This window comes from Tricharina praecox (genome assembly GCF_024521635.1).
Source record: "Tricharina praecox strain CBS 144465 chromosome Unknown BZA05scaffold_5, whole genome shotgun sequence".
Lineage (NCBI taxonomy): Eukaryota > Fungi > Ascomycota > Pezizomycetes > Pezizales > Pyronemataceae > Tricharina > Tricharina praecox.
The window spans coordinates 549979-568517 of NW_026250407.1; the positions used below are offsets into that span (position 1 = coordinate 549979).

General features: G+C 52.6%; 3 protein-coding genes across 3 annotated transcripts; 1 reads left to right on the forward strand and 2 right to left on the reverse strand.

The window, feature by feature from the left end:
• Positions 1-4030: 4030 nt before the first annotated feature.
• BZA05DRAFT_416424 (histone-fold-containing protein) lies at positions 4031-5049 on the forward strand (the record flags this gene model as incomplete). The annotated part of the gene is made up of 4 exons (XM_051485401.1): positions 4031-4180; positions 4277-4410; positions 4483-4601; positions 4658-5049. 4 exons carry the CDS (start codon positions 4031-4033, stop codon positions 5047-5049), a joined length of 795 nt encoding a protein of 264 aa, XP_051341995.1.
• A 120-nt stretch (positions 5050-5169) lies between these two features.
• BZA05DRAFT_333269 (uncharacterized protein) lies at positions 5170-6580 on the reverse strand (the record flags this gene model as incomplete). Its single annotated transcript, XM_051480679.1, has 4 exons — positions 5170-5340; positions 5407-5562; positions 5628-6305; positions 6383-6580. 4 exons carry the CDS (start codon positions 6578-6580, stop codon positions 5170-5172), a joined length of 1203 nt encoding a protein of 400 aa, XP_051341996.1.
• A 938-nt stretch (positions 6581-7518) lies between these two features.
• Positions 7519-9893, reverse strand: BZA05DRAFT_217595 (high affinity ammonium transporter). Its single transcript, XM_051479676.1, has 7 exons — positions 9467-9893; positions 9186-9338; positions 8861-9027; positions 8255-8765; positions 8026-8189; positions 7742-7973; positions 7519-7660 (listed from the first exon to the last, which is right to left on the reverse strand). The coding sequence occupies exons 1-7, from the start codon at positions 9578-9580 to the stop codon at positions 7547-7549; spliced, it is 1455 nt and encodes a 484-aa protein (XP_051341997.1). The 5' UTR covers positions 9581-9893; the 3' UTR covers positions 7519-7546.
• Between the last annotated feature and the right edge of the window lie 8646 nt (positions 9894-18539).

Below are 18539 nucleotides of genomic sequence, written 5' to 3' on the forward strand. Positions count from 1 at the left end.
GGGTGGGTGTAAGTATATTGTCATGATTTAGATAGCTCGCATGCAGTCACTGATTACTCCAAAAAAAACCAAAGGCAGTCTTTTCCGAGTGTGGGCGCGAGCAGCCACGGATGGTGGCGAGGAAAGCGGCGAGGTGACGACAAATGATCTCCCTCCAAGCAACGCCCAGAACGGAAAATGATAGCGTGGTTCCCGGGGGGGAGGGGGAGATCCCGCAGACACACCGGCACGGCATAGGTATGATGTCAACTTCCTGTGTGCACTACATCGGAATCTAGATACTGGGGAATTTTCGTCCGCGCGGGAAGCTACCGATTTTTCGTCGCCCGGGTGGAGCTAGGTAGTCGAGTGACACCATATGTCGATACCGGAGTGCGATCTTTACCATTCGGACTACCCAGGGGCTTCAAAATCGCTGAAGCGGGCATCTTCCTTTTCAAGATACTATGTACCGATCCCTTCCCGTTCGGTTCCTTTCCCATTCCCTAGTTGCCTCAATTCAATCAATACAGTTCCCACATATAACAGGGTTTTGTGGAGTGTATTTTGAAATGTGGGCTTGGAAGAGCCGAGTTGAGCTTGGAACGTTCTGGGTCTAGAAAGAACGAACTTGGAAGATCGAGTGCTTGCAACAACAATGGGTGCTCGCAACAAGGAGTGCGAGCTTGGAATGGTGTGGGGCTTTTTTTCTCTCGTAAAGTAAGCTCAGAATGATATTATGTGTTATTGCTGGTAGTGGACGTAAGGAGTGGTCGACAAATAAACACGGATAACTAGAGCGGTCAAACGAAGAGTGAAAGCCGTGTACACACCTCTGGCCTTCTATTATGCAGTCTACGCACCGCAATTTTTTCTTTGCGAGATACATAAACCTCTGCGTCAACTGATTGAGTGATAGCTCACAGACTAGATAGAGTGATGGGAATGTATGATTATCGTTCATGACTAATCACCCGCTTCTACTCACACCACCGCATCCCCATGACTCAAAGTTGAAAGCCAGGATGGCTTGACTGATCCCCTCGAGCTCCAGCATTCATGGTGAACAGTATCCGCTCATTGAGACATCCTGCTCTGCAGTCCGTCTTCTGATGCTCAGCCTTCTCCCTATGGTACAGGTAATGGGACAGGGCCCGTTTTGTTGAATGGGCACGCATTTAAATCGGCTTCCGATATGTTTTCTGGCTGTAATTAGCCTCTATTTGGCTGTGAAAAGGCTGTGAAAAGGCTGTATCCAGGCTTAAAAGATTCAGAGGGCTCTAAGGTTTAAAGGGCGATACCTAGTACATACGGCTATAAAAGGGCACAGTTGCTCAACTGGCGTTGATAATAAATGGCTTTTAGGAGTTCATATGGCTGACATTGAGCAATTATACGAGTGCAATCTGCTGCTTGAAATTGCTGTGATTCTAGCTACTGCTGCTCGCCCAATATATATGCTCCCCTCCGCGCCCAAGCAAACCGAACCCTGCTTGTCCCAGCTCTCCCCCGCTCTCCCCCGCTCGCCGGCTTCCACCCCATCATCTTAGCACACATTCAACATGACCGGGGTGCTCAATAGACTGTCTGCTAGTATCCGCAGCGAGTCAGGCCTGATACTGTAGGACGGCATAGGAGGAGTAGACGTACCGGTTGCAAGAGGGCCAGGTGCTGTTAGACAGCAAAGGAGGACGAGGATAGAGTGCTATTAGCGGCGATGACAGTGGGGTATCCGCAGCGAAGCAGGTCTGTAGGATAGCATAGGAGCATGATGCGTACCTGCTGTAAGAAGACCAGAGACTGCCAAAGAGCGAGCGGCGGCGAGGGGAAATACTGTGGGGCGGACTGATGGGGGAGCTGTAGCCTGTCAGTGAGAAGAGGAAGTGATGCAAGAGCTGTTGGCGAGCGGAAGTGATGCAGGAGCTGTGGGTGTGAGCAGGGGGATGTGATGGAATAGCTGTCAGCAAGAGAGAGTGAGAGATAGATAAAAGGACTTGAAGGAAGAGATGTTCGCGGGAGAAGGAGTTGCGGTGGGAGAAGGAAGGGAAGGATGAGCTGTATGCAAGAAGAGGAGCTGTTAGCGAGATGAGGAAGTGATGGAGGAGTTGTGGGCGAGGGGAGGAAGGGAAGGAGGAGCTGTTGGCGAGATGAGGAAGTGATGGAAGAGCTGTCGGCGGGAGGAAGCGAATGTGGTTAGTAGTGGGCATCAACGTTGGCGGGCATGGCGGGGGGCATGGCGGGGGGCATGGCGGGGGCGGGGGGCATGGCGGGGGCGGCCGAATAAGGAGAAAATGCTCCATTTATAAATCGAAGCCCATTTTCACTCATGCCGGAAGCCTAATGAGCGGAAAGTTATCTTTTTACCAACGGATGCCCGAAGAGAGTGGTGGAAAGACATTGCATTTACTGCCAATGGCCAATTTACACCTCAACGCCAAATCTGGCCTCTGTCTATTCTTCACATTGAGTATTGACAGCCGAATTAGGTGAAAGAGCCCAATTTGAGTATTGTAAACTGGCCGCAATTACTACTAACCGCCCATTGACTCGGCTCCGCCCAAATAAACATGGCGACTTGTACTCTATGAGGAAAAACGGCCAATTTACTGGCAGAAGCCTGAATTACCAGTGCAAATGAGCCGCACTTTGTGCTAATAGCCAGTTTACATGCAGACTCGCATTCAACTAAAGGGGCCTCGTCCCATTCCCTGTATCCTAGGGTCTGCTGAGTGCCGCATGAAGAAGCCAAGCAAAGTGGGCGGAATCATGCGAGACGGCCCAATACCTAAGACAAGACAATTAACCTAGTTAAATACAATGCTAGGCCAGGCACCCCAGGCCCAGCTTGTACCCACTCGGCAGAAGATGTATCGGGAATTTCTCATCCTGTCAGCTACCGGTAGTTATCACTTATTCGGTTCAGCTGAAAGTTTTACAACTCGTCATAATATATCATTCACCTTGGCAGACCTGCACTCATATACTGTAGCAAAAAGTGGAGGTTTATCGCTACGGTGATGAGACGGTTATTTGATGGCTAGTGTGGCGCTACCGTTATAAAAAGACCAGTGCAATCACTCAAAAATTTCAATCTCCTGAAAACGTAATCCGATAATGTTCACAGTGATGCCGCATCCGCTACATTACGTCCTCAGGTTGCTGTAGCTGTTTAGATCTCGTTGTTTGGCTGCTACAAAAAGCAGATAATGTGATCGCGTTATGGGAATGGTGCTGTTGTTGTTTAACTCCCACTTGTTCAGAAAACCGCCAAGGTCTAGTAGCAGTGTCGGAGTTGATGGAAAACGTCGTCCTTCGACTACTTTTGAGGCTGAAAACGAGTTGTCTATTGAGTGCTGCTGGCTCAACTCCACCAAAGTGCGGCTATGGCGCTCCGGCAGTTAAAAGATTACGTGGTACGGCAAAAATGGTAGCCCTATCGTCTTACTATGGCGTAACTGAGATCAAAAAAACCATTTCACTGCGTACCGAAATGTCAATACGCATTTTATTTACCAACGTAATCTAAAGACCGCCGTCATTGCCCGGAATACTCAATTATCATTTGCATTAACGTCAATGCGGTAACATCATCATAGCGCTACTGTTGCGATAAGACCCCATTTTTTGCTACAAGATGTATCTATCGCTATGCGGTATGTGCGAACAGCCTACATCTCAAATCCTACCGGCCCCGGCATTACTATAGTCGTTGCGGGAATTGTACATGAAATGCTGGCATTCCCGTGCTCTCGACGGTATTGATCGGGAAGCTCTATCCAGACCCTTAGCCCAACTGAAAGACTAGCACTCAATGGCACGATCACGTACCGAATGTCATACAGTCTTACCGGCTCTTTTCAAAAAATTATACTTGGAAGCCAAGTTCTTCCAACCACGGCACGAGTGCGCGTTCATGAGGTTACACCAACTAACTGGGAGCTAGCTCCCCGCGCCTGAGCTCGCCACCGCGACAGGGTTCCGTTTTGAACCCACCCGTCCTCCCCACAGCTCTACAGACGCTCCAGCAACACTCACGACACCACCATTCACAATGCCACGAAAAGCACCCACCACCACAGGCGGCTCGCCAACAGCAGCGGCAGCAGCAGCGGCGACAGCACCATCATCATCATCAGCCCCCTCCAAACTGCCTAAAAAGAAAGCCCCCGTCAAAAAGAAGCCCGAAGTAACCTCCATCGACGTACGTACCTGCACTTAGATAGATACCGCGTCCGTCCGTCCCCCCACTCTCCCCCTCCTTTTCCAAATGCTGAACCCATACGATGCGCCGCAATAGGACCTAGCCCTCCCGCGCTCCATCATAACGCGCCTCGCCAAATCCGTGCTCCCCGCCAATGCCGCGATCCAGAAGCAAGCGGTAGGAGCCATCTCGCAGTCCTCGACCGTCTTTGTCAACTTCCTCTGCGCGACGTGAGTCGCCCCGCCCACCACTGTCTCGCCCCCGCCAGAACAAAACGACAACTGATACTGCGAGAGAGACAGCGCGAACGATCTTGCGCATCGAGAGGGTCGCAAGGGTCTCAACGCTGCGGATATACTCACGGCAATGAAGCTGCTGGAGTTTGACGACTTCTCGCCGAGGATGGAGGCGGAGCTGGAATGTATTAGCTCCCCACGGCTCTCCCGCGTGTGCTGATGAAGGGCTGACGGAGTGTAGTGTTTCTGCAGGCGGAGGCGGCAAAAAAGGTACCCAAGGAGAAGGAGAATGAGAAAGAGAAAGACGAGACGATAGGAGAAGCGACGCAGGAGCTGGATGAGACGGAGGAGGGAGAGGCTACGCCGGCAACAAAGAAAGCGAGGGTTGATGGATCCGGCGATCTTGAGGGATCGAGAACACAGGACAAGCCGGATTCAGAGTCGGAGGACGACGACGATGACGATGATGTCGATGTCGAAGCGTCTGACGACGATGCGGTTGTCTCTGACGACGAACCTGAAGACGAAATTGAGGCACATGGCGATACGGACAAGGAGGAGCTCGACGATCGCGATACAGTAGGAGGGGAGGATGTGGATGATGCTTTGGATGACGGCGCGCTGAGCGATTGAACGGAATACCATACCATGATCCAAGGCGCAATGGCATGAGTAATGTTACATGCTATACGAAGCAACGCCATCTATCTACACAACAACACAAGCCATCCAAGAAATTGCCTTCCACTACTACTACTCCTCCCCCGCACCTTCTTCCAGAAATTTTCCAAACTTCTCCAGGCGCTCAGCCTCCTCCGCGTCCGCGGTTTCGGCATTCTTTGTGGTGTGTTTTTTGAATTTCTCGTTGCCGTCTGCAATATATGCCTTCACCTGCTGTCCTGCAAAGAAGCGACCATCCATAAGCTGTATGCATAGTCAGTACATTGCCGTCCCCGATTTCACTGTCATGTCATTTCTATGGGGACGTACCTTAACGCATGCCTGTGCTCCCTGGGTATCCTTGAACTTGACGGTAACCACACCATCCTCTTCCATGTCGTAGAGCACAACGTTTGTAACGTCGCCCAACCGCTCGCACTCCTCTCGGACATCTTCCTTCAAATCCAGAACGAGTGATGGATCATCCTGCAGTACTACCGTCAGCATTGCCGTTATAGCTAGCACGCTCGGCAAAAAAGAAAAAACGTTACCTCCAACTCCTTCAGAGTAAACATATGTTTCAAAATCACAAGCTTATCCCATTTCGTGGTGGTCTCGACGATCGCCGACGGATCATCGTCGTCCCAATCGGCCAGCTTGTTATTCAGCTTCTGCGTCTTTGCAATAATCTTCCTCTTCTCCTTCTTCGACGTCTTGACCGGCGCCTCCTGCTGGGCCTTGTAGCTGAAATCCGCCGCCTGCACCTTGATAGTCTCCGCTGGGGCGCCGCCAATCCTGAGCGGACTATCATCGAGCATCTGAATGGCGAGATTGACACTCTCAGGGCGGAAGTAGATAACCAGGGCATCGCCCTTCAGGGTCCCATCCTCATTCCTGTAGAGTTTTATCCTGGGCTTCCCGGTATCGATTTCCTCGGAGATGACTCCATACTTCGAGAAGACCTCTTTAATCTCGTCCTCGCCCGTATCGAGCGGGAGATTCGTAACATAAACCGCGGTATTCTTCCTTGGCTCCTTCTTCTCCGCGCCCGCCCGCGGCTTCTTCTTTTTTGGCAGATCCGCATCGTCCTCCTCCGCAGGCTGCTCGTCCGCATTCGACGTGTACACCTTCTCCTTCTTCCGCTTCCGTGGCGCTACCGCGGGCTCGCTCTCGTCTACCCCCGCGACTGCGTAGATCGCAGACTGCTGCTCCGCTAGCGACTCGTCGAGCTATGCGCGCGCACATCTGGTTGGGACCGTGAACTCTTGCGATGTGGGGGGGGGGGGGGGGGGGGGGAAGAACGTACTAAAACCACCCACCGCCGCAGCGCCTCGTCAAACGTGTACTCGAGCCCGCCGTCCGTCTCCAGGACCCATTTGGAGTCTTGTCGCGACCAGGACACGCGCGGGTCCTGCGCAAAGTCCGAGACTGCTGTTGGGAAGCCCGCCGCGTCTACCGCTGCTCCTACTGGCGGTGGTGTAGGTGAGGCGGGGCTGTGCGGCATCGTGATCTTGGTGCGTGCGTGCGGGGGATGGAGGGGTGAGGGGCGCTGTGGGTGCGTGTGAGAGCGTGAATGGTGGTGTTGAGACCAACCCGTTGACGTTGACGGTGCTGCGCGACGCGGTTCCGGAGCTAATAGGTACGGTAGCTTACGAGACGTGGAAAGGAGCGCTATACTAGATGTGCTAAGTGGGTTTTACCCGGCAACCACGTCCTCCACGTTCCAACTCATGACCTGAGTGACCCCCACGACTCCAATGTCTGGGAAGCGTACATTCCTGGGTAGGTTAGCATGTAGATACCGAGAAGTACCCCCATACTTTTGCTTTCTCGTTCCAGACCGACCTTGAAAGTTGAAACACGGTACCATCACAGCATTACAAGACGAAAAATAAAAGAAAACACGTCCAGTTTTCATGAAAACACACGTCCATGTAATATTCCTCTCTCCCTCACTCACACGCACTCATAAGATCGCACTCGAAACCACCATCCACCCCCACCCCCACCCCCACCCCCCATCCCCACCCCCATGGATCCTGTACCTTGGTAGGGAGGCATCGACACCCCACGAGGCGAACACCACCACTAACCAACTACTCCAGGGCGATACTGCCAAAAACCGCAGCCCCAAAATCTGCAGCCCAAAACCATCCACTAGGTATGTAAAAAAAAAAGAGATGGACATGAAAAGCGAACGACATGATATGTAAACAGAAAATACGAGCAAAAGGTATCGTGCTAAAGAAACAGATAAATCCCCTACGGACAAAAAAATACATAACTTCGAAAAGCCCCCAGCAGATATTACAGACAAGAGAGAAAGCCCTAAGAAACCTTGAAAGAGAGGACGAAAGGAAGCCAAAGGAAAAGGGAACAAGTATCGCGCCTCGAAAAATTGAACATCATCTTTAAATTACACCCCACATAATCCGAGAGAGGAGAAACATGTTGGTGTTTGTACCTGCATCTATTTCTCGATGGGTTGACCCCGGGCCACCGATCCGGTTCCGTTGTCAGTCGAGAATTTTGGTACCGACTCATCCTCGGAGATCACCTCTCTGGTAAGCTCAACATAATCGTACTAAATCAAAAAAACACCCGGTCAGTAAGAATGTCCGAGGGGAAAAAAACAGTAGATGCCATTCGGCTCGGAATTACTTACGGCAAACTCTCCAAGCTCAGCGTCGTCGATTCCAAGAACTTCGGCCTCCTCGCTAGCACGCAGACTCAGGCCCGGAATCAGGTTCATGATGAAGAGGATGATGCAAGTTCCACCGAAAGCATAGGCGAAACCAGCAACCGAGTCGGCAATCTGGTAGCCGAGCTGGACCCAGTGGTGGTTGACCCATCCACCGGGAATCGAGGAGTAGCCATCGAGGTGCGCAATGTAATCACTGCGAAAAAGCAATCAGTGAGGATCCCATGACATTCGGAGGATGGACTTACGCGGCAAAGAAGGCCGTGAGAATGTTGCCAACGATTCCGCCGACACCGTGCTCCGCAAAGATGTCAAGGGCATCGTCGACTCCAATGACGAACTTGAGCTTGGTGGCATAGTTACATGCGGCTCCACCGACAACACCGTAGATGACAGCAGCCCACGGGGGAACCTAGGAATCCCGTTAGCCGTAATCCCGTAGTCTCTTAGCTGCCGCGGGGGTAGCTAGGTACTCACGTATCCGGATCCGGGAGTGATGGCGACGAGTCCGGCAATGACACCGGAGCAGAATCCAACGGTCGACCACTTGTGCTCGAGACGGTAATCCAAAAGGCACCAAGTAATACCACCGACGGACGCCGACAAGTTGGTCACGAAAATGGCCATGACGGCACGCAGGTTCATGGCCAGTGCGCTTCCTCCGTTGAACCCGAACCATCCGACCCAGAGGAAAACGGTACCGAGAACGATGTGGGTGACATTGTGCGGGCGGTAGTTCAGTTCGTGGGTTCCGTGGCCACGGCGCTTGCCGAGCATCAACGAGTAGGCTAGGGCCGCACATCCGGACGAGATGTGCACGGGCGTTCCACCGGCGAAGTCGAGGCCTCCCATCTTGAAGGACCATCCGGCAGGGTTCCATGTCCAACAGGCGATCGGATCGTAGATCAGGGTGGCCCAAACGAACATGAAGACGACGCAAGGCAACATCCGACCGCGCTCAGCTGCGGCACCGATGGCAAGGGCCACACTATAATGCGGTTTCCCCCATGGTCAGCGACCGCAACCGCAATGATTCATTGGGGGAGGGGGGAGGGGGCTACTCGGTCTAGGTATAGTACGTACGTGATGGCCGAAAACATGCCTTGGTAGGCGGCGAACAAAAGGTCGGGGACCTTGGAACTCCCGACCGACGGCGCACCGAGGACATTTCGGAATCCGAAGTTGTCGAGGTTCCCAAGGAACTTGCCAGCGGAGTGACTGAAAGCGAGAGAGTATCCCCAGAAGAACCACTATCGGGCCACGAGGATGGCAGGAGCGCCAAGCAATCAGCAATTGAAATTCCATCTCAACCGGCGACAGTCTTTTTTCTTTTCTTTTTCTTTTTCCTTTCTTTCTTTCCCATTACGAGAGAATAATTCAAATTAGGTGCGGCTCCTTCCCAACCTACCTGAAAACTAACGACGGCAGTCGACATCATTGACAGCCATATAAGCGACAGGGCCGACTTTCTCCTTGCGAGGCCCGAGTAGAAGAAGCCTACGCCGGGAATCATCAACAGCACCAGCGCTGTCGACACCACGATCCAGGCCATATCGCCAGTCTATCGCACCACCGCACAAAACGCGCTGTCAACGTTCCGTGTCTCGCGCCGACCTCTCTCTCTCTCTAAAAGAGCGCAATGCAGAGAGGAGGGGGGAGGGGAAGAGCCGTGGCATCGGGAATACATACCTGGTACCAGACATTTAAGTCCTCGGTCAAAGAGTCGCCGCCAGTTTCGGTGTTTGAGCCATCGAATGCGTGCACGAGCGGAACATAGGGCAGTCCGGTGTATTCGGCGGCCATGGTGAATGATTTTCGCCCGTCGGTCTCTCTCTCTCTCTCTCTCTCTCTCTCACACAGTCACAGTCACAGTCACAGTCTCAGTCTCTCAGTCTCTCTCTCTTTCTCTCTTTGTCTCTCTCAGTGGTCTGTCGGTCCGTCTCTCGGTGTTTCCTCTCGGAGTGTGTGTGTGAATGTGTGTGTGTTGTATCTGGCTGGCGGATCGAAAGCAACGGACGGACGGAATTAATTTTTTTCTTCGTTGCTGTCGTCGTCGGTGCGGCAAATAGACGTTGAAGCGTGGGATGATGCGATGGGGTAATAGAAATCCGAAGGAGGAGGGTGGTGGTGTTGGTGGTGGTAGTGGGAGGGTTCAGTTGAGTTTAAGGAACGGCAGGCACAAATGGCAAATGGCACGCGGGAGTTGAGTAAGAGGTAAGAGGAATGTGTGGAGGGGTTGAGGCATGCAGGCAGCCGGGGGGGGGGAGAGGGAGCTCATGCGCTATTAAAGGATGCTGAGCGAAGGAGTGGTTCGGAGTACATGGAAGCATACACACTGCGCACTTTGGGTGCCCCCCCTCCCCCCAAGGCTCGGAAGGTGAGATAAATAGTAGATGGATACTTCTCGCATGGGATGGGAAGTTGTAAGTACTAGTGATAGCACATACCGACACCGATAGTTGCCTGGGGTGGGGATGAGTTGGGGTGCAAGGTCAGCAACCCAATGGGGGAAGGTGAGGGGTGAGGCGATGCAGAGTCGGAATCAGGGAGGCTCAGGCTTGTATGTAGAGTAGAGTAGGCAAGAAGCAAGTACTTTGTTAGGATATAGTAGTTTCGACGGATTGTGCTAGGTGTGTAGATAGTAGGATGATGAAGAGTACGGCACAGACTCACGAGCCGAAGGAGGCACGTTTCCAGTGCCCACACGACTCCATTGACGGCTCCGAATGAGCGACGGAGGGTTCCTTTTTCGCTTCAGCTTCACCTTCTTCGCCTCCACAACTCTAGGTACTAGTTGATACTCGGTGCTCACTCGGCTCACACTAACTAGCCCCACGGTTCCTTTTTGTCTGGGCGTGGGATGGAGTTGGGTCGCTTGGTGCGGTCTCCCCACGTCGCCGATGAGCAGCGAGATTAGGACCCTGCCTGCCCGGACCGAGAGAAGCGATACCGAGACGAAGCGGTGCGCTCTAGGGAGATATATACTAGTAACCATAGTTAGTGGTTATGTAGGTACATATTCGGAAGCGCCATCTACGGTATGTATCTAGTCGACACGATCGTCTTCGTACCGGTAGTCTTCTTAGAAGCACAGCAGCACAGCAGCAGTAGCAAAGAAGACCCATGAGAAGAACGAGAAGAAGCAACCACACAACCACAAAGATTTCCGGGGAAGGATGGATACCGTACATGCCAAACACATGCACGAGAACCCACCTTACATACCCAACCTACCTGCAGTATTTGGCGCCGGTTGTGGGACTGTGGGACACTGGAAGTCTGGGACGGACAGGGCAGGGTCCACGGCTACGGGAGGCCACGGAATAACAAAATCCAAGCAAGTACCGGTAGATACTTAGGCAGGTACAAAGGTATCATCTTTCTCGAACAAAGACTCAAGAGAGAGAGGCCTAGCCCAGGCCCCACAGGACCTTGACCGGCCCGATATGCAGCATCGGTATTGCCGTGAGTGAGTGATGAGTGAGTGACGAGTGAGGATCTTCGACATAACTATGATACCTTCGGCACACACAAGTTATGTACACTGTACACTACAACACGTCCGTCAAGGCAAGACTTTACCGGCTCGTATCCATCAGACATATTCGACCGATACACTTGCTCCACGCACGGCGTATGTACAGGCCCCCTGTGACTGTCAGATCACCGTGCCCATGTATGTACCATATGTACCATTCATACATACGCCATTCTCGCCCGTGCCCTTCGATTTGCCGCCGTCAACGCCGCCTGGGATTCATCTACCAGGTAACTATAGATACGTACTCTACTCTACACACCGTGTGCTGTGCTGTGCTGTGCTGTGCTGTGCTGTGCTGTGCTGTGCCCCACTGCCTACTGGTTAACTATTGGTAGGAAGTATTTATGATGCACAACAGCGTCGTTTACTCTACTCTAAAAGACTGAAACCTCCTCGCTCCTCGACGACTCGGACCGACTCCTGTGATAGTGGTATAGTAGTATATCAAATTGCGGAGCGGAAATTAGCCACCGCGTGCCAATGGAGGATCGTGGCCGGGGGTGTTTTATATTCTTTCGTTTTTTGCCGTGACCTTTTGCGCCTGGCTTGGTAGTTACTCTACCTGGACACTCTATCTTGTTGGTGTTTGGTGGTTGGTGGCTGGGGGGGGGTGCAACATCTCTCGGATCCTCTGGAGTCTGGTCTGGCGTTCTTTCTTTATCGCCTGTCAGTCGACCCGGGTGTCCCAGAGATAAGGGATAATTGGTTCGGCACGCTAGTTACTACTAGCACTAGTATGATAGTATGGTATGGATGGCATGGGATGGTCTCCCGGTCCCCAGCCTGGTTGCTTTGCTGCTACGGTACAGACCTGGTCTCGAAGACTTGCATCCACTCGAGGACGAAAGTCCATATCCTTTCTTTTTGTTTGTTTCGTCTCGATAGGTACCTTGCTTCTTCCCTTCTTTCGCTTCTTCATCTTCCGCCTCATCTTCATCTTCTACATATTGCAGTGCTCTCGCCCGATAGCTCGCGCGCCTTGCAGACAGAGGAGTATTACATGCGTGTCTGTATGTGTGTGTGTGTGTAGGAAATTTGGCGATGCTGCAGCGTGCACTTCAGCCGCGCCGCCAGGGCTGGGAGTTCTCAGCATGCAGCATGGTTACCTACAGGCTGGTAGGAATGTATTGTACGTAGCCTGCAGATTTGTTGCAGTGTTGCTTTGTACTATCGAACGAGCAATAGCAGACTCTAGAGTAGGTATAAATCGAAGGACGTTTGTTTTTGGAATCTGCAAGAGCTGCCTGCTCTTGCACAGTGCAGGCTGGAATGAAGCGCAGGGCAGGCTGTTGTTGTAGTTCGTGAGGCGCGGGAAGCTCTTTGATATCCAGGTAGAATACCGTCGGATCGAGCCTGTACTCTTAGCACCTACCTACTCGAAGATTCTTGGTTGCCGCCGCCCAGTGATCCGGTGAGAGATCCACCGCCAGTCCACCGCCAGTCCACCTAGTCCACGACGATACCGGCAGGTATCCAAACAAGCCACCACTCGGATCCAGTGTCCACGCATTTCTTTCCTCCCAGTAAAAACCAGTGGGCGCTCGGGCTATCGGCCGTTGGTTCACCCATCACCCATCATCAATCGCCCGCCCTCGTTTCTGCATCGTGCGAATCGGAAAGCTTCCTCGGCACCGGAAAGAAGTGTTGGAACTTGGAAGGGTGGCGCACCGCACGAATAACAAGTGCAAATGCAACTGTTTCGGTCCGCGGCGAAATCGATGTGTAGGTAGGGCACTGGTGGACAGTGGAGGTAGGTAAATACCAACCCACTCAACTCAACTCCTTCTAATCCGGTGCCCGAGTCCTCGGAGAGTTGGAACCCCAGTCCCAATCCCAGTCCCATCCATCCATCCACCGCAAACCACCACATGTAACTAGAGTACTTCCGCCTCTATACCTACCTACCCAGTCGTTCCAACTTCCAACCTTGAAATCGGCCACATCCGGCCCCATACGGCCCCCGGAAGGGAAGGGAAGGGAAGGGATGCGTTGCCATTCTGTTAACTGTCCAGTGAGCACCGTCCAGTGAAAAGAAAAAAGATGCACGTATCATACGCAATCCATGGTCCGATTTTCCTGCACAGTGCCTCTGTGCGAAACGGAATCTCCCAGGGATGTCGCCGCCACCAGCGCGCATAGAGTATGTACCTAGAATCCTAGGTGAAGGGAAGGGAAGGGAAGGGAAAGAGAAGGGAAGGGAAGGGGACGGATGCTGTAGAGTATGTAACGATCCTCATACGCGGATACCTATGCTAGGATCCTTCCACTACCCTCCCACCCCTGGGTGTGATCGGTTGTCAAGTATGTACACATGTATTGTACACATGTACACATGTACTTGGGTAACTATGTAGGTGGTCTGCCGTTAAGTGTCAGCTAGCTGTGCCGCTCTCGGAGTAAAGTACCGGTACGGGACGTTCCTTTCTTCCAGCTGTACCACTGTCTATAGTAGAGTACCGGTATGTACATACTACATATTTTCCTTTGATATCCTCTTGGATGGAATCGCACGCCGTTTGGCCAAGAGAGTGGCAGGTTGCTTCTTCCCGTTTTTCTTCTCTTCGGGTGGCCAGGTGGGGGTGAAGGCTGTTTTCTGGCTCGGTGATTGATGAAGGAAGGCCTCCTACCTATAGCATTGATATGTATTTCCTCTGGGAAGCGGTATATATTCGCATACCTCAGCCTTGACCGTAAACGAGTCCGATAGATATCCAGTTAGTTAGCTCGGTAACTTACCGGCAACATCGGTGAGAGAGCTTGAAGCCGCGAGAGGGATCATTCAACAGCAGTGGGTATCACTCATGTCTCGCGCCAACCTCGGCAACTGTTTTGCATCCCATCCCTTTGCAAGCGACTGAGTCTGCAAGGCACCATTCAGCCGTAACGTAGTTAGAGTAGAATAACCACAGCGCCGCGAGTCCCCAACCGACCGACGCACCCGCTGCTTCGCGTACGTACGCACGTACATGCCTATCCGAAGGCAGCGAGAGAAGACATTGGTATGTATGTTTTAGATTTCCCGGTCCCTGGACATCGAACAGCGGCCGGCTAGGAAGTATCTAGGTATCTATCTCTTCGCCTTTCGGAGCAGCTACATGCTTCCTAATTTCTCACCTGTCATTTCAGCGGAGCATGATTGTTTCTGGAATCTGGACAGTGGACACCTGCCTTCTCCGGGGGGCTTTCAAAGTTGCGGTCTTGGCTACATACTCTGACAGAAAACAAAAGGGGCGGGAGAGCTTCCGCCCTGCACGGAAGCTGGAGTCTGTGATATGTATGAACGTCACATTCATAGGATCGCTTGAGCCGGTGTGTACCTACCAGTAGTACCCACTTACCCAGGTAGCTGCCGCGCCGGGCGGAGGGAACAAGTAAAGGAACACGTGAGGTCTTGGATTCCATCCAGAGTAGGTAGCATCTTAACTCGTCTACTTGGCGTTAGACGGCGTCGCATTGGGTCACTCCGCACCGAGACATCTCACTCGGTAGTATGGGGTATGTAGAGTACTCCTAGAATGACCACCTATCGAAAATCGGCACTATGTTCGTTTGGTCCTTCGGCGGCGGTGCCGATAGGTAGGTATCTCTGGAGAGTTCCGGAAGTTTCACAATCTACCTAGACACTAGAGCACCAAAGTCAGCATCACCGTCCAGTGAGTTGCCCTAAATACCTACTTGTGGCATACCAGACATCACCGCATGCTGTTCGTCCGCGGCGGGGACGGAGATGGGGATGGGGGCGGGCAGTCATAGAGTCCACCTCCGGAACATCACCGGGTTGGCGGGTTAAATGGAGGCCCTGCATACCCAGTTCCAACTACATACGGCATGTATCTTCTCGGCAGTAGTGGGGGTATGTATCACACGGCGTGCTATATATATAAAATCGTCCAGATAGAACCGCCATCGTGTGTAGTGCAGGCAACAGCCCGAAAAGCCCATGGGCTGGGCTGGGGCTGGTGGGCTGATCTGATAGCCCGGGCTGGCGCCGATGGGCTGGCAGCCCAGCCCGGGCTATCAGTTGGGCTGGGCGGGCTGGATCCTAGAGTTGATAGGGTAACACCACGACAATAGATAGGACACAGGCTCACGCCGGCGAGACGAAGTTGTTTGGTAGGCAGCGTCGCCACAACGTGCTGGCCGATAGTGGGGTCCTAACCCCCGGCCGGTCAGAGTGGGCAGGAAAGGAGTGCGACGGTTCACCATAGTCTAGATAGGCTGCATGCGAAATAAACTGAAGATCTCTCTCTCCCGAAGGACTGAAGAAAGAGTACTATATTGAGTGTTCATAGGAAACAGGCCCGCGCCGGCAGCGCCCTCAAGAAAGACAGAAAATGACAGAAGAAAGAATAGAGAATTTCCATGCTTGTAAACGAAAGAAATTAACTTCTGCTTACTACTTGGGCTGCTACGTGGTGTGAGATTTATGCTCTCAGTTGCGTCTGACATCTGATTGAGGGTTTTGTGGGGGGTGATTCTTTTGCGGGAGGCGATTGTTGCAGGAGGCGATTTGTTGAGGGTGGTGACTTTATTGCGGACGATAATCCTGTTGCGGTTGTTGTTGGGATACAGGATGTGGCCGTGCCGGATTACCCTCGACGACGATACTAGCAGACGTATCATTGGAACTCACTCGCCCCAGCCCACCAGCCCGGGCTGGGCTACACGCGCCGGGCTGCGGGCTGGCTTTGTTTGGGCTGGGCTGTTGCCTGCACTGATCGTGTGTAGGTAATCGTACTTCGTCCTATGTTTTAGCCCAAGCTGCTTCGAGTTACGCCGGGACTGATGTGAGATGTTTGGCGTTGCGATGTTTCGGAGCACAGCAATAATCGGCCAAGAACACCGAGCTCAAACCCGAAGGCGGATGGCTCGGAGTGGCTGTGACGGTAGTGAAATCGAAGTGGTGGATGCTGTCTAAACTCTGGAGCGGGCGGGAAGAGGTGACGACAATGATGTAGGAGGTAGGTCGTCGTTGCATGCTCCGGTGTAGGAAGTACCGGTATGTACTGTACTCTAGGTTCTCGTTGACGTCCACAAGCCAACCACACCGAAGCATCCGGAAAACTATAACTATGGCGTAACTAACCCGTACCGTACAAACCTTCTCAGTGGCCAACTGATCCGGAGAGATCGTAAACTCTACATCCACGAGCCAAAGTCATCATCCTCTCGGACTCCACCACCACCCTCGCGCACAACAACAAGCGCCAAGCGCGAGAGGCAGCCTGCAGTGCTTGAATGCTGGCGCTAAGTTAGCTCCCGCTTTGGTTAGCGGTAGTCTGTGCTTTATTTCTGTGCAACTCCGGAGTCTTGCCGGCGGATGAGCTTCGATCTGTTGATACGGTATCGATCGTGGCTTGTCCGGGCCGAGATGCAATGCCACGAGATGGACGTGCAACGTGCAACTTGTAACGGTGCAAGCAGATGGGCTGGAGTCTCACCTATCAATAGTTACCAGCTTACTATGCACTATATACCATCCCAAGATACTCTACATGACAGCGTACTGGTCTACCAGGTTGTAAGCCGACGGGGGGTGGGACACTGTGTTGAATCAACCGAACGTCGCCAAAATAACGTACATTTAAGCCCAAGTGCCACGATGGATGTCTAAATGTCTTCACATCTTTAAATTATAGACTTCACACCGGTAGGAAACCTTGGTCCCACCCGGATCGCCGGTGCACTGCGACCGAGTCCCCCGCTCCGGACGACATTCTAGATACCCACCCATACACTGTTCTGGAACCGTGAATCTCGGCACGGTGATTGCAAATCGACGTCGCGTCCGCTTACTGGTAATGCTTCTAATATTCCTTATTTAAACCCTGCCTTGCTGTTGTGCTACATGAAGCTTCTAACAAACGACACTGCAGGTCTTCGATCAGTGGAGTTTGCAAGATCCGAGTCCCTATCGCTCGGAGGCTTAAGTGGTCCGATAGCTACAATACGACGAGACGGATCTGCTAGAGTCTGGTGACACCGCCGTTCCAGACTCCTATATATCACGCAATTCGGAACTCGGTATCCTCCGTCGAAGCAGATCGGAGGAATTATCTGCTCAATACCCGGTTTGGTTCGGTTGTTCATGCCTTTCTCATAGTCTCGCACTCGTTTTTGGATGTCCAGTACCCACTCCCGGACCACGGTTTCCGCAATTAACGTGCAGCATAATCACCTCAGCAGTCTCATGACCTCCAGCATGTCCAGAAGTCTACCCACGTATTCCTGCAGACCCGCAGCTCTCACGGTATATTCTCACCACCTCCACCCTGGAAGATCAAGAAGCCGACCCCAGCGCTGCGTATCGGATGCGTGGATGAATCGGTACGATGATGCGTTCTTGCGTACGCACGAGAATTCGCTCGCCATGTCGGCCCCTAAGTTTGGAATCTTCTAGGCTTCAGGCTCCAGTGGTGGAGACAACTGAGTCTGCGGAGGATCAAAGCCTCGATTGCAAGCATGTCCGGTGGCGACACATGCCAGGGCATGGATGGCTAAATATGTACGCAGATCTCGGATACATCACGGGATGATTGACATCTAGAATGTGGAAACGAGCGTGTTTCTGGTGAGTAGCCCACTAGCCGTTCGGAGGACCGGTGGTGGGTGCTTGGAATAGGTATCCGGTGCGGTAGCGGGTCTAAGTTTGGGTTTCTTTCTCTCTCCTCTACACCCGAACATACCACTCCACATCTCTCCATCTCGATCGTTCCGGTAAATCACCTCCACGAGTCCTTCCAGCAGGTTACGAGCCCGGCGCTCTACTCGCGCACCTGACCTTCGCTTCGGATTCTAGACTCGGCCTCTACCTCCGAGCAGACGAGCAGACGAGCAGACGACCAACTCCACAAAGAGCCGTGTCGTTCCAACCCTCTACAGCGATGAACGACCATCTGTAGACAACATTTGGCATCGCCAAGTTAAATGGCACCAACTACAAAAGATGGGCATCCGAAATTGGCCTGGTTTTTCGAGAGAAGATGTGCTGGAGAATCCTTACAGGTGAAGAGGACGAACCAGAGAAGTCCCCGGCAACAGCCAAATCAACCGCTGAATGGAATTCCTGGTCCCAGCGTAAGCATCATGCTACGTCTACAATTCTCTTGTCCATGGACGAAGAAAGGCAGGAGGAGTACATGGACTATGAGGAACCTCAGGCGCTTTGGGAAAAGATCAAGGAAGACTATGTTACGATTAAGAAGAGTTACTTAACCATTC